At 52.2% G+C, this 13,275-nt stretch overlaps 1 protein-coding gene across 1 annotated transcript; it reads left to right on the forward strand.

Moving 5' to 3' along the window:
• Window positions 1-3,695: 3,695 nt before the first annotated feature.
• Window positions 3,696-5,087, forward strand: LOC122153227 (basic proline-rich protein-like; the record flags this gene model as incomplete). Its single annotated transcript, XM_042790031.1, has 1 exon — window positions 3,696-5,087. A coding segment is annotated over one exon (1,311 nt), but the record flags the coding sequence as incomplete, so codon positions are not given.
• Between the last annotated feature and the right edge of the window lie 8,188 nt (window positions 5,088-13,275).

The following is a 13,275-nucleotide window of genomic DNA, read 5'->3' on the forward strand; positions in this document are numbered from 1 at the left end:
TGGACACATACAAAGAGATTTCTCTGCTCATCACAGCAGTTCAAATAACAGCAAAATGTTCTCAAGTGCATAAGCAGTAGAGAGCTCTCATTAAGACTCGGTCATCAAAGTATCAACACAAAAACATTGTATCATTCTTCTTCAGCACGTGGGCAACATGGAAGATACATGAATTTCAAACCTGAATGTAAAGTGTACATCTATGCTCATTAATTGCAATGCACAGAAAACATGTAACAGGAGAGAAAATTGATGAACCCAAAACTTGGCCAGTTGGAGACTAGTGGAGAAGTGTCATCTCCAAAACTAAAGAAACATTCAGACTCATTTGTTGTAGTCCTACAGTAAACCCTGGTGATTATCAAAACACAGACCTAGTCTGCACAGGCCTGTGATCCTTACACACAGCATCACCAAGTCTCTCCTCAAACCCCTCACAGATCACGCGGGTTGTCACTAATCATCATCATAGACTCCACCCAAAAAAAAAGTCACACAGACAACTTTGCCCCACCATAGATAATATTTGACTTTCCCCCATGTCTACGTGACAGGGAGGAGCATTTCTTACAGCAATGTTTGAGGGAAACATACCTAGGAACATCTTTCACTGCACAGCTGTAAACATGAAACACAGATAGGGGACAGTCAGACAAGTGTAACAGATGTGACCATCCACACACCCTCAGACACAGTGGCCCACCTTTAGCTCCCCACTACGAGGAAAGCAAGAAGTTAACCCCTGCAGAAAGGAAAGGACCGCAACATACTCTAGGAGATGATGGCACTTAGAGGAGCTACATAATTAAGGTGCTTAGTAGGATGGGGATAAACTTTTGCTCTTCCCAAAGCTCTCATGATGTCATTTGTCATAACTACATCATTAAGGTGTTCCTTATGAATCAACAACCTGCTGCGAGCATACAGAAGGAACCTCCAAAGCCTCCCAGTACAGCTGCACTAACATGGCTGAGGAGAATCTTCTTTCGCAGGGAGAAACTCACATACTACAGCTGGGCACTGATCACAGAGAGCAGCAAACCGTCTCTTCTGTGTCCTTCAACAACCCCTCTATGCACAGATCCCAACCCTCTTGTCCTCAAACCTTCACAACTTCCATACTCTTCTTTGACCCTTATAACTTGCCAGCGCACAGCATCAAAGGACCAGCTGCCCACACCATTTCTCCTCAGCAGGCACCACCATCAATCCATGCACTTCACTGCGATATCGTTACCGCTCTGTACTGAGGAGGAAGATGCATTTGTCTGCTCACCAGGAAAAGAACAACAAGATCATAAATCAGATGAGGAAGGCGAGCAAGCATTAGAAGAGAAAGTGGTGTCAGAAAAACTCACCAGGAAGGTGTCTCAGTCTTCACTGCAGGCATGGATATTCATCCCTGGGAGAACCTGCAAGGCCCTGAGGTCTCAAGCTGCCAGTGCTGCCCTAAAGTCTTACTCTGGACTTCGCAGCAGGGGGTTCATTTTAAGACAAATTCATCAGCCCTCTGCTATTTTTCTAAGCTGTGGCCTGTGCATTTTGCACAAACATGAACCTGGAAGTGGGAAGACTTTATAATGGGCTTCATTCTGAAAATAAGCCTTCTGAGAAATTACAACAGAACCTTTAGCTTCATCTGCAGAATGGCAAACCTACAGAAGAGAAGGAATCACAGCTTAACATTTCAGGTTATGTCAAGACTATTAGATGCACAAGGAAGGCATCTGGTTGGTAAGAAGTCCACAGGATGCTCACACAGCAGCTCACAGCAAAGACCACAGCCACTGTTCCACAGTGTGACGCCTTTGGACAGTTAAAAAGGGACCATGTATGGAACTAAACTGTGGGCCTTATCTGACAATGAGGGCAAAGGGAACTTTTACACCACCTTTTCATCTTTTAGATGTTTTACATTATACCACAGCAGAATTTTTCAGACTGCCAAAACATCATGTAACAGGAAAGCAACCTGTGCAGACAGACACCACTTAAGGAAAATTTGCACACACAGTTCTCCTCCTCTGAGAACAAGAATCACAACGTGGACACATACAGAGAGATTTATCTACACATCACACCAATTCAGAGACAGGTAACGTGTTCTCAAGGGCATAAGCAATAGACTGCTCTGACTAAGACACGGCCATCAAAGCATCAACTCCAATATCATATCATTCCTCTTCAGCACATGGGCAACGTGGAAGATACACGACTCTCAAATCCTAATGTAAAGTGTAGGTCTATACTCATTAATTGCCATGCTCAGGAAACATCATGCAACAGCAGAGAAAAAGGAGCAACCCACAACTTGGCCAGTTGGAGACTATGAGAAACATTCAGACTCCTTTTTTGTACTACAGCAATAAACTCTGGTAATTATGAAAACACAGGCCTAGTCTCCAAGGGTACCTCCTTACACACAACATCCCAAGACTCTCCTCAAACCCCTCACATCTCACAGAGTTGTCATTGATCATCATCATTAGCAGATAGACTCCACCTAAAGAAAATTCACACAGACAACTTCGTCCTACGGTGGATAATTTATGACTTCAGCCCATGTCGATGTTACAAGGAAGAGAATTTTTTCCACTTATATTTCAAGAAAACCTACCTAAAAGTCTTTCTCTGCACAACTCTAAACATGAAAGGAACATACGGGACAGTCAGAGAATTGTAACAGATGTGATCTTCCAGACACCCTCAGAGACAGTGGCCCACCTTTAACTCATCACAAGCTGCAAGCTAAGAGGTTAACCCCTACAAAAAAGGTAAAGTAACACAACATACTCAGTTTGATGATGGCATTTGCAGTAGGTTCATAATTAAGGTCTGTAATAGGACAGATAAACACACTTTCTATTCCCAAACCTCTCTTTATGTCACTTGTCAGACTTAAGGTGTTCGTAACGAATCAACAACCTGAAAGCACACGAAAAGAACCTCCCTGGGCACCCACCAGAGCTACAATAACATGGCTCAGGAGGAACTTCTTTGGCACGCCGTGCACTTCACTTCGGTATCTTTACAGCTCTGTACTGAGGAGGAAGATGCATTTGTCGGCTCACCAGTCTTCTGGGAAGAAACAGCAAGGGGCTAAAAGTAAAAGAGGAGCGCTCCCCAGGGAGAAACTGGGGCCGTTGACCACCTGCACTGGGGGAAATACGTCTCCCTCCCACTCTCTCCCCGCCCGCCCTCAGACGGCTCTTGCCGTAGCAGGGAGTGTCAAGCCAAGGCACGCCCAGCTCCCTTTTCGCTAAGTCGGCCTTAAGGGATCGGGAACCAGCAAGACAGACCTCCCGTTTCCCGCAGTGCCCCTCCCACGCAGCCACCCGCAGACTCTCGCGGCCACTCCCCCCTTCTCCCGCTGGGGCGCTGAGCCGCAACCCCGCGGTCGCCTCCCGCGGGCAAGTGGCACCGGCACACGGCGCCGGCTGCTGCGGGAGCCGCTGCCTTGCTCGGACCTCCCCCTCCCGCGGCAGGAGCCACGACTCGGCACGGAAGGGGCAGAGCAGAGCAGCGCGGGGAGAGGTCGCGCAGCAAGTGGGGCTGGCAGGAGGAACTCACCGGGGCAGCGGCGGGGTCCTCCCCGAGCAGCGGCGCGGGCTCGTCGGGCGGCGGCCGGGCCGGGAGGGTGTCGCAGCAGCTGCCGCCCGACAAGCGGAGCTGGCTCTTGCGCGAGTCGGCCGTGAGCGACACCTCGTGCGAGTAGGAGTGCAGGAAGGCGCGGACGCCGTCGATGCCCACGAAGTGCGAGGCCGGCACGCCGCGCAAGGCGCCGCTGCCCGCCGCCAGCAGCTGCGAGCGGCGCCAGCGCCGCAGGCGCAGCGCCAGCAGCAGCAGCAGGAAGGCGAGGAAGAGGCAGGACACGGCCGCCACGGCCACCACCAGCCACCGCGTCAGGCTGCCGGCCGGCTCGCCCGGCGCCGCCGCCGCGCTGCCCAGCTCCGACAGCAGCTCGGCCACGCTCTCGGCCAGCACCACCGTCAGCGTGGCCGTGGCCGACAGCGCCGGCCGCCCGTGGTCCTTCACCACCACCACCAGGCTCTGCCGCGCCGCGTCGCGGGCCAGCGGGAAGCGCGCCGTGCGCACCTCGCCGCTGTGCAGCCCCACGCGGAACAGCCCCGGCTCCGTCGCCTTGGCCAGCTCGTACGACAGCCACGCGTTCTGACCCGCGTCCGCGTCCACCGCCACCACCTTGGCCACCAGCGCCCCGGGCTCCGCCGAGCGCGGCGCCAGCTCCACGCCCGCCCAGACCGCGACCGCGCCCGCGCCCGCGCCCACGCCAGGCACCGGCACCGGCGCCGGCGGCGGGTACAGCACCTGCGGCGCGTTGTCGTTCTCGTCCACGATCACGAGCCGCACCGACACGTTGCTGCTCAGCGCCGGCGCGCCGCCGTCCTCCGCCCGCACCCACAGCCCCACCTCGCGCACCTCCTCGTAGTCGAAGGAGCGCAGCGCGTACAGCGCGCCCGTCTCCGCCTGCACCGACACGTACGACGACAGCGGCGCGCCCCGCACCCGCCCCTCCGCCAGCCGGTACCGCACGCGCGCGTTCTGCCCCCAGTCCGCGTCCGCCGCCCGCACCGTCAGCACCAGCGCGCCCGCCGCGTTGTTCTCGGGCAGCCGGGCGCTGTAGCGCGCCTCCGCGAACACCGGCGCGTTGTCGTTCACGTCCAGCACGCGCAGCGCCAGCACCGCGCTGCTCCACAGCGCCGGCGACCCGCCGTCCGCCGCCCGCACCGTCACGTTGTACTCCGACACCTCCTCCCGGTCCAGCTCCCTCGCCGTCACCACGCGGTAGTAGCTGCCCTGCGAGCTCTGCAGCCGGAACGGGACGCCCCCGCCCAGCGAGCACCGCACCTCGCCGTTCGGCCCCGAGTCCCGGTCCTGCACGTGCAGCAGGGCCACCACCGTCCCCGACGGGGCGTCCTCCGAGATCTCGCTCAGCGCCGACCGCACCGAAATTTCTGGCGCGTTGTCGTTCACGTCAGTCACAGTGATGGTGATTTTTGCTCTATTAGAAACACCCCCACCGTCCCGTGCCTGCACATCGAATTCGTACAGAGCAGCGTCCTCGAAGTCCAGGCTCCGCACCAGCGTGATCGCTCCCGTCTCCGCATCCGGCTGAAAAATCTGCGAGGCTTTTTTCGGGATGTTCTTCAGGGAGTAATTCACGTGTCCGTTTGTCCCCTCGTCGGCATCCGTGGCCGTGACGGTGAGGAGGGTGGAGCCCACGGGCACGTCCTCGGGCACACGCGCCGTGTACTCCGCCTGACCGAACATGGGCGCGTTGTCGTTCGCGTCCAGCACCGCCACGCGGATCCGCGCCGTGCCCGTCCGTGCCGGCTCGCCGCCGTCGCTCGCCCTCAGCACCAGCTCGTGAAACGCCGCCTCCTCCCGGTCCAGCGCCTTCGCCAGCACCAGCTCGGGACGCTGCTCCCCGCCGGGGCCCGCCCGCACGGCCAGCGAGAAGTGCTCGTCGCCGCTCAGCTCGTAGCTCCGCACCGAATTCGGCCCCGAGTCCGGGTCCTGAGCCTCGGACAGCGGAAACCGCGACCCTGGCGCTGTCGTTTCGCTCATTCTCTCCTCCAACTCAATTTCCCTGAAACTGGGCGCGTTGTCGTTAATGTCCGTGATCTCCACTTCGATTTCGTAAACCTGCATTTCCCCCTCCACGATCACCTCGCAGCGCAACACGCATTGCTGCCCACTCTCGCACAGCTGCTCTCTGTCTATCCTCTGCGCCGTCACCAAATGGCCCGTCTTCCCGTGCAGGGCGAAATACGGCGTCCTACCTGCCGAGACAAGGCTGACGCCGCGGGGGCCGAGCGCCGGCAGCTGCAGCCCCAGGTCCGCGGCCACGTCGCCCACGAACGAGCCCTTCGGCATCTCCTCGGGCAGCGAGTAGCGCAGCTGCCCCCACGCCGCCTCCCACGCCGCCACCAGCACGCACCACAGCAGGGCTCGCTCCCGCCGGCCCCGGCGCCTCCCCGCCGCGCACATCTCCGCCGCGGCCCCGGCTCCGGCTCCCACTCGCCGCTCCGGCCCCGGCTCGCCGCTCCCGGCCGCTGCCGCCGGCCCCTCCGCCTCGCTGCAGCACGGCTCCGCACCGCGGGGACGCTCGCAGACCGCCCGGCCGCCGAGCCAGCCAGCGAGCGAGCGAGCGAGCCGGGCCGCAGCGGGCGGGGCTGCCTGCAGCGCTCCGGCCTTCCTCTCGCTCCTCCTCGGGCAACAGCGGCGCCCGCAGCCTCCTCCCGGCACTGCAGGCACCGAGCGCTGCCGAGCGCTGCCCGCCCTGCCCTGCCCTGCCCTGCCCTGCCCTGCCCTGCCCACGGACAGCTCGCGGGGACGGCCCCGGCGCCACGGACGCGGCGCTGCCCGCCCGCCGCTCAGCTCCGCCGCGGCCGCTTCGCCCCCCGAGCTCCTCCTTCCTCCTCCGACCGAGACCGGACACCGCCGAGGCACAGCCCTCCCGTGACCGTGGGCTCTCTGCCGCGCCGACAAACCGACTCGCAGCGCCCACGAAGGTCGTCTCCGATCCGACGCGTCCAGTGCGACGACTCGAAGCCCCTCGGGAAGCCCCCGCAGCACAACCTCCTCCGCCACTCGCACAGCTTCGGGGAGCAGTCCGGGCGCACGGCTTTGCCCTCTCCCTCTCTGCACATCCAAAGCGCGCCCTCCAGCCGCCTTCATTCCCCCCGCCCCGGCCGACAGAACCAGCAGCGATGAAGATCCGCCCTCCAACGGACACCCGGGATTTCCTGCGTGGGCTTTTCTCCTCGGCGCCCTTCTCTTCGTCAGCGATGTCTGCTACTTGTGGAGCACGGGAAGAATCGCTTCCAATGGACAGATCGCTCACGGAAAAAGACTTTTTTTTTTTTTCTTTTCTTTTTTTTTTTTTTTTGTTTTTTACTATGACGTCTCAAATATTCCGAGTTTTAAACCGTTCGTCCAAAACCAACATCCCCAGTATGGATTTTTGAAGTAGACATGATGGAATGACTTGCAGAAGGGCAGGAAAAGAGGCTTTTTAGTATAAAACGTGATATTCAGACGCACACACGCAAACACACAGGAGCAGAGTTAACAGGCTCATTACCAGTGGAGGCAAGTACGTGACTTTCTTTCCCCCTGAAATTACAGTGTAAAACATTGATGATTGGCAGGAAAATATTGATCTCTTCCTTGTTGTGGACTTCATTAAGTGAAGAATTGCTGCCAATTTGCATATTCCCTGTGGGTTTAGATCTGTTCTCAGGGGATGGGCCTTCCCCGATTCTTCTCCTTCCCTCAGGGAGGCAGGATCAGCACTTCCCATCCACACCAAGTTAACCCCTCGCACTACGGCTGCCACTGCTGGCTGCCATTTATTGGTGCCTCCAAAGACACCGCTAATAATGGATGAAAAAGCAAAGGTGAAGGACTGTCACGTGTGATTTTCCTTTTTGATTGTCCACAGAATTTTAGAGTTTGTAGAGTTTATACACATTTATATTCATCCAAGGTGGGAACAGCCTCTGCAGGTCAATCAGGCAGATGCAATAACAACTGATCAGGTGGCTGAGGGACCGGGTGCGGGGAAAGCCGCGATCGGCTGCAGGGGACTTGTTCCTCACCTCCCTGAGCCGCAGGCAAACAGTCGTGGCAGAGCAGGAATGGAAGCAGCTCAGCTGCTGTTAATGTAATCAAGATGGAACTCTAACTGCAAAGGGTTTCTGTGCATTGCCTCCTTTTGCTCATGGAAGTCTCTGATGCTAGTCCTACTGTTGATTTTTCTTCTAGGGAGAAGAACGATTACACGGACAAATAGATCACATCAAAGGCAATGTGTCCACCTCTATGGGCAGATAGCAAAGCAGCCTTTATGAATGTGTTTCTGATAAACAGAAGCGCTGTTCTTCTTCTGTTTCTTCATACATGAGGGCTTGATAATGGCAAAGCCCAGAGCCAGGTCACCTCTATCATAGAACCAATGAATGATATCTGTTGGAAGATATCATTAATGTGTCATAGCCCACCACCACCCAGCCCCCGTACCATAGGCAGGGACATCCTTCCCCAGCTCAATGTGCTCAAAGCCCTGTCCCCTCTCTCCTTCAACACTTACCGTGATGGGGCATCCACAGCTTATCAGAAGGTGCCTTATTCCCACTGTCTCTCTCACTGGTGACGATATCACTGATCTGCGTTCAAGAGCACTGCTCCGAGTACAGATGCTTGAGGGACACGGCACTTGTTTCCACTTGGACACTGAGCCACGGACTAGAACTCTTTGGACGCGGCCATCCAGCCAGTTCCTCATCCAGCTCCCAGGCCACCCATCAAACCCATCTCTCTCCACTCAGGGGCCAGCATGTTTTGGGTCACCGTGTTGGGGACACCCTGCACACCTTCCATCACTAACCCCTCATCTCTTCATACAGAACTGAAGGGACCAGGTGCAATCACATTTCTTAGGCCACACTTGCTGAGCAGAAGAAACTCCAATTGGATGCACGGTACCACAGTCGTGTGTGTAAGGGAGTAACTATGACAAGCAGAGAAATCACCAACTCGGCACCCCAACACCAGATCTCCCATGAGTTTTATCTCCAAAACTACACAACTTGCAGGTTTGCTCCTGACCTTCTCAGAATTGTCAACAAAGTATCGTGTGATGATGATGGATCACAATCACATGAAGAAGGGAGTAACTTCTCTGCTCACCAGCATCCTCAGGAGAAACAGAGGGTTCTCAAACACATGAATGAGGAATGGCTGAATTAAAATAAGAGCGGTCACCCAAGAGTGAACAGACCATCAAAGTAGTGACTTAGGTGGAAGATCCTCCTCTCTTTTATCAAACCAATTCCTCTCCACAGATGCGACCTTAAAGCCTTACTCTGCACTACATAGCCGGGCGCTCTTTTTATGACTTATTCATCACCTCTCACTTCATTTTTTCTTCTCCCTGGCTTTCAGTCTCCCTACTAATAAAGTGCTGCAAGTGAAAACACGTTGTCATGGGCCTCTTTCTCAAGCTAAGACAAAAATAAGAGAATCTCGTGTAGATTTTGTTTCATTTTCCTCCCAAATAAAAATTAGTCTTAGGTGGTTGAAATAAGCATTTGGTCTCAAACAACACTCACATGGTTCCAGATGCAAAAGCACTGTCCAGAATTGGGGAAACACATCACAACATTGCAGGGACATAGTCATGGTTAAAGGAGGCTTTACACAGAAATTAGAAGATCTTCTAACCTGGACTAAAAGTGTATAGAACATTGTGTTTGTGCTTGTAAGATTTAATTAACCAATAGGCTTAGGATAGCAGTAACTAATTGTAGCCAATGAATTGTCTGGTGTATTATGGACAGGGGATAATAACTAATCAAATGTTCATCTTAGGCGTGTGACCAGTGTGTGAAGAATGCATGGAACCAATCAAGCCTTCTGTTTATGTGTGACCAGTTGCTAGGAAGATTTATAAACGAACTTGTATCGGCAGTTAGGGGATTTCGGTTTCTGACTCTTATAGAGTTGCCGGAGTCTGTGATTCTCCTCAAGAGATCACTGAAAGAAATGTTTCCCACAAAAATTCTCCTTGCGAGAACAAGGATCCCAACACAGACGCATGCATGGGGACTTCTCTACTCATCACACACATTAGAAGAAAACCAAAATGGTCTAAAGAGCGTAAGTGATATGCAGCTCCGTTACAGACTCAGTTGTCGGTATCAGCTCAGAGACACCATCATTCACCTTCAGCACCTGGGCAATTGGGCACATATGTGACTCTGTAACTGGTAACGCAATGTTGACATCTATGCCCAAGAGCTACCATTGACAGGGAAAGCTGAATCAGCCGTGACACTGCATGAAAGGAGTCGATTGTCTGCACACGCTTCAAAGAACAAGTTGATTTGGAGAAATTCCTAACAAATTTACACTCCCATTCCCCTACATTCCCAGCACATATAAGACCAACAAAAGATCAGCAGTTACTTCATATCAGCAAGAGCCATTCATAAAATTTGAAGGCTGGTAAGGGCTGGGAAAAGCAAAATACAACCAGGATGAAACTCTACATCACCATCTTACAAGGACATACAACTAGAAATACGACATTTTGCACAGCAGTTCCTAGACATAGTACAACTGAAGCACGTTTGCACATCTATCGATATTGCTTGCCATGAAATTTCTGAGAGGATTGTCATCCCATTTAGGACATGGGAAAAGGGGTCTTGGTGTAAGCGCCAGAGGCCTTGTCCCCAGGTACCCTATTAAAGCACCACCCAGCCAGATGGAGCATACAACCCCCACTTATCCAGCTTCGAGGTCAGTCCATCACCCATCTTGCACTGACTCCTCCCCATGTGTATCTGAGAAGCAAGAGCAATTCTACAAGTAACATTTAAGGAAACACGAGTGAAAGAAACCACCTTTATCTCATCACTACAAGCAAGGCAAGAACTTAATCCCTGCAGAAAAACAAGCATTACAACATACTCTGATAGACCATGGTACTTAGCATCAGTGCATAATTAAGGTGTTCAGGAGGAGTTAAAATTAAGGAGTTTTGCTCTTCCCAAAGCTCCCCTGATGTCATTTGTCATAAGAACATCATTAAGGTGCCACTAATGAATCAACAACAACCACCAAGCACACAGGAAGAACCTCCCAGGGCTTCCAGTGGTGCTGCAATAACATGGCTGAGGAGAAACTTCTTTGGCAAGGAGAAACTCACATTGCATGATGCAGCAGGTGGGCACTGAACACGGGAACGAGCCAACCCTCTCTCTTGTGTCCTTCAACAGCCCCTCACGCACAGCTCCCACCACTCCTGTCTCCAAACCTTCACAGCTTCGTTGTCTTCTTTGACCCTCATCATTTACAAGAACATAACATCAAAGGGCCAGATGCTAAAACAAAATATCTCTAACATGCACCATGATCAGGCCACGTACATGTACCAGGAAGGGAAGGTGCATTTCTCTACAAGGCCCAAAAGCACAGAAATGATACACCGTTTTCTACTCCATTAGGCTCACGCTTCTGTTTACTTTCACAAGCAAGGAAACGACCATCTGCTCTTCTGTAGCCTCACACACAGAGCTCCCCTGTCTTCTCTCCAGCCCTACACAGCTTGCGGGTTTGCTTCCGACCTCCTCAGGATTGACAAAACCAGATCATGAGAGTATTGATGCACCATGGTCACACCCACAAGGGTGGTAAATCTGTCTAATTACCACCATTCTAAGGAGAAACCCAGGATTCCAAATCACATGAATGAGCACAAACCGAAGCAAAAGGCGAGCAGCCATCCAACAGAGAATGAGTCATCAAACTGATGGCCTAGGAGGAATCTCCTCCCCTCATTTATCACATGCACTGCTCCACAGAGATGAGACCTCCACTGAGGTCATGTTTACCTCTGTTCCCCAAAGACTGTAACAGAACACAAAGATACCCTCACATCTCCTGCCTTTCACAGCCGCTCTGGCATGAGCAAGAGGCACTAACACATCACACTTTGCTAAACGAAGCTCTGCAGATTGTTACAATTAAACCTACGTACATAGGAGACCAGGAAAAGAACAGCAAAATCATAAATCAGACGAACAAGGCGAGCAAGCATTAGAAGAGAAAGTGGTGTCACAGAAACTCACCGGGAAGGTGTCTCAGTATTCACTGCAGGCGTGGAAATTCATCCCTGGGAGAACCTGAAAGTCCCTGAGCTCTCAAGATGCAAGTGCTGCCCTAAAGTCTTACTCTGGACTTTGCAGAAGGGGGTTCACTTTAAGACAAAGTCATCAGCTCTCCACAATTTTTCTAATGTGTGGCCTGCTCATCTCACATAAATATGAGCCTGTAAGTGTAAACACCTTGTCATGGACCTTGTTCTGAAGATACGTCTTTTGAAGAATTATAACGGACCCTGTTTTAGCCTCAGCTTAATTTTCCTCACAGATAAATTTTTGTTTTAGGTGATTAAAGTATTTCATGCAGGAAAAACAGTCTCAGCTTCAAAAGAATAAAAAAATTACCAAAATGAGCAATGAGCCACGACATTCCAGGAAACAAAGGCCTGAAACAATAAATAATTACACCTATGAAGAAACATGGCAAAGCTACAGGCAGACAGAGGTGGATAAAGGAGCTTTCACACAGGAGTTATGAGCCATTCTACCCATGCAGCAGCATCTTACCCACACAGTTACTGTGCAAACACTTTGTGATTGGAGGACTACCATTGCCTTTCAGGACAGGGAAACCAGGATCACAGCAAAAATGGCACAGGCCTTGGCACCAGGCCTGACAGCAAACCCTTGCCCAGCCCAAACCACCCTGAGCCACCCCTTTGCCTGGGCCAAAGCCAGCCCCTCGCCCCCCTCGCTCTGCATTCACACCCTTTAGTTCCACCATGGACAATATTCGCTCTTGGCCACGTGTCAGCCACAGGCAACAGGGCAGTTCATTCAAGGACACCTTAGGGAAACAGAGGGCTAGCAAAGTCTTTGTCTTGCCAGCTGAACACTGTCAAGGTCGGGATGGAAACTGCTCCCCAGCCTAAGAATTAGAAGAGATCTTTCTTTTGATGCTTCAGGGGTTGCGGGGCACAATGATGCCCAGATATAGAGTTGGACAACAGGTAAGGCAAATAATGGGAAACTTAAATAAGTGAAGGAATCACAGCTTAATATTTCAGATTATGGCAACTCTATTAGCTACCCAAGAAAGGTATCCGGTTGGTAAGAAGTGCACCGGACACTCACACAGCAACTTACACCAAAGACCATAGCCAACGTTCCTCAGTGTAAAGTCGTCAAACAGTTAAAACTGGATCATGTCTGGAAATAAACTGTGGGCCTTACCTAAAAACTAGCAAAAATGGAAATTTTACAAGATCTTTATGTCTTGTAGACATTACACATTACAGAGCAGCAAAAATTTTCACCTGCCCTATATCTAAAGAGAGAATTTTTCAGTCTGCCAACATCATGCAACAGGACAGAAACCTGCAGAGAGAGACACCACTGAAGGAAAACTTGCACACACAGTTCTCCTCCTCGGAGAACAAGAATCACAACATGGACACATACAAAGAGATATCTCTGCTCATCACAGCAGTTCAAATAACAGCAAAAACTTCTCAAGTGCATAAGCAGTAGAGAGCTCTCATTAAGACTCGGTCATCAAAGTATCAACACAAAAACATTGTATCATTCTTCTTCAGCACGTGGGCAACATGGAAGATACATGACTCAGAGCTCAAAGTAAAATGTA

Source organism: Tyto alba, unplaced genomic scaffold, assembly GCF_018691265.1.
Source record: "Tyto alba isolate M040663 unplaced genomic scaffold, T.alba_DEE_v4.0 Super-Scaffold_17, whole genome shotgun sequence".
Classification (NCBI taxonomy): Eukaryota; Metazoa; Chordata; class Aves; order Strigiformes; family Tytonidae; genus Tyto; species Tyto alba.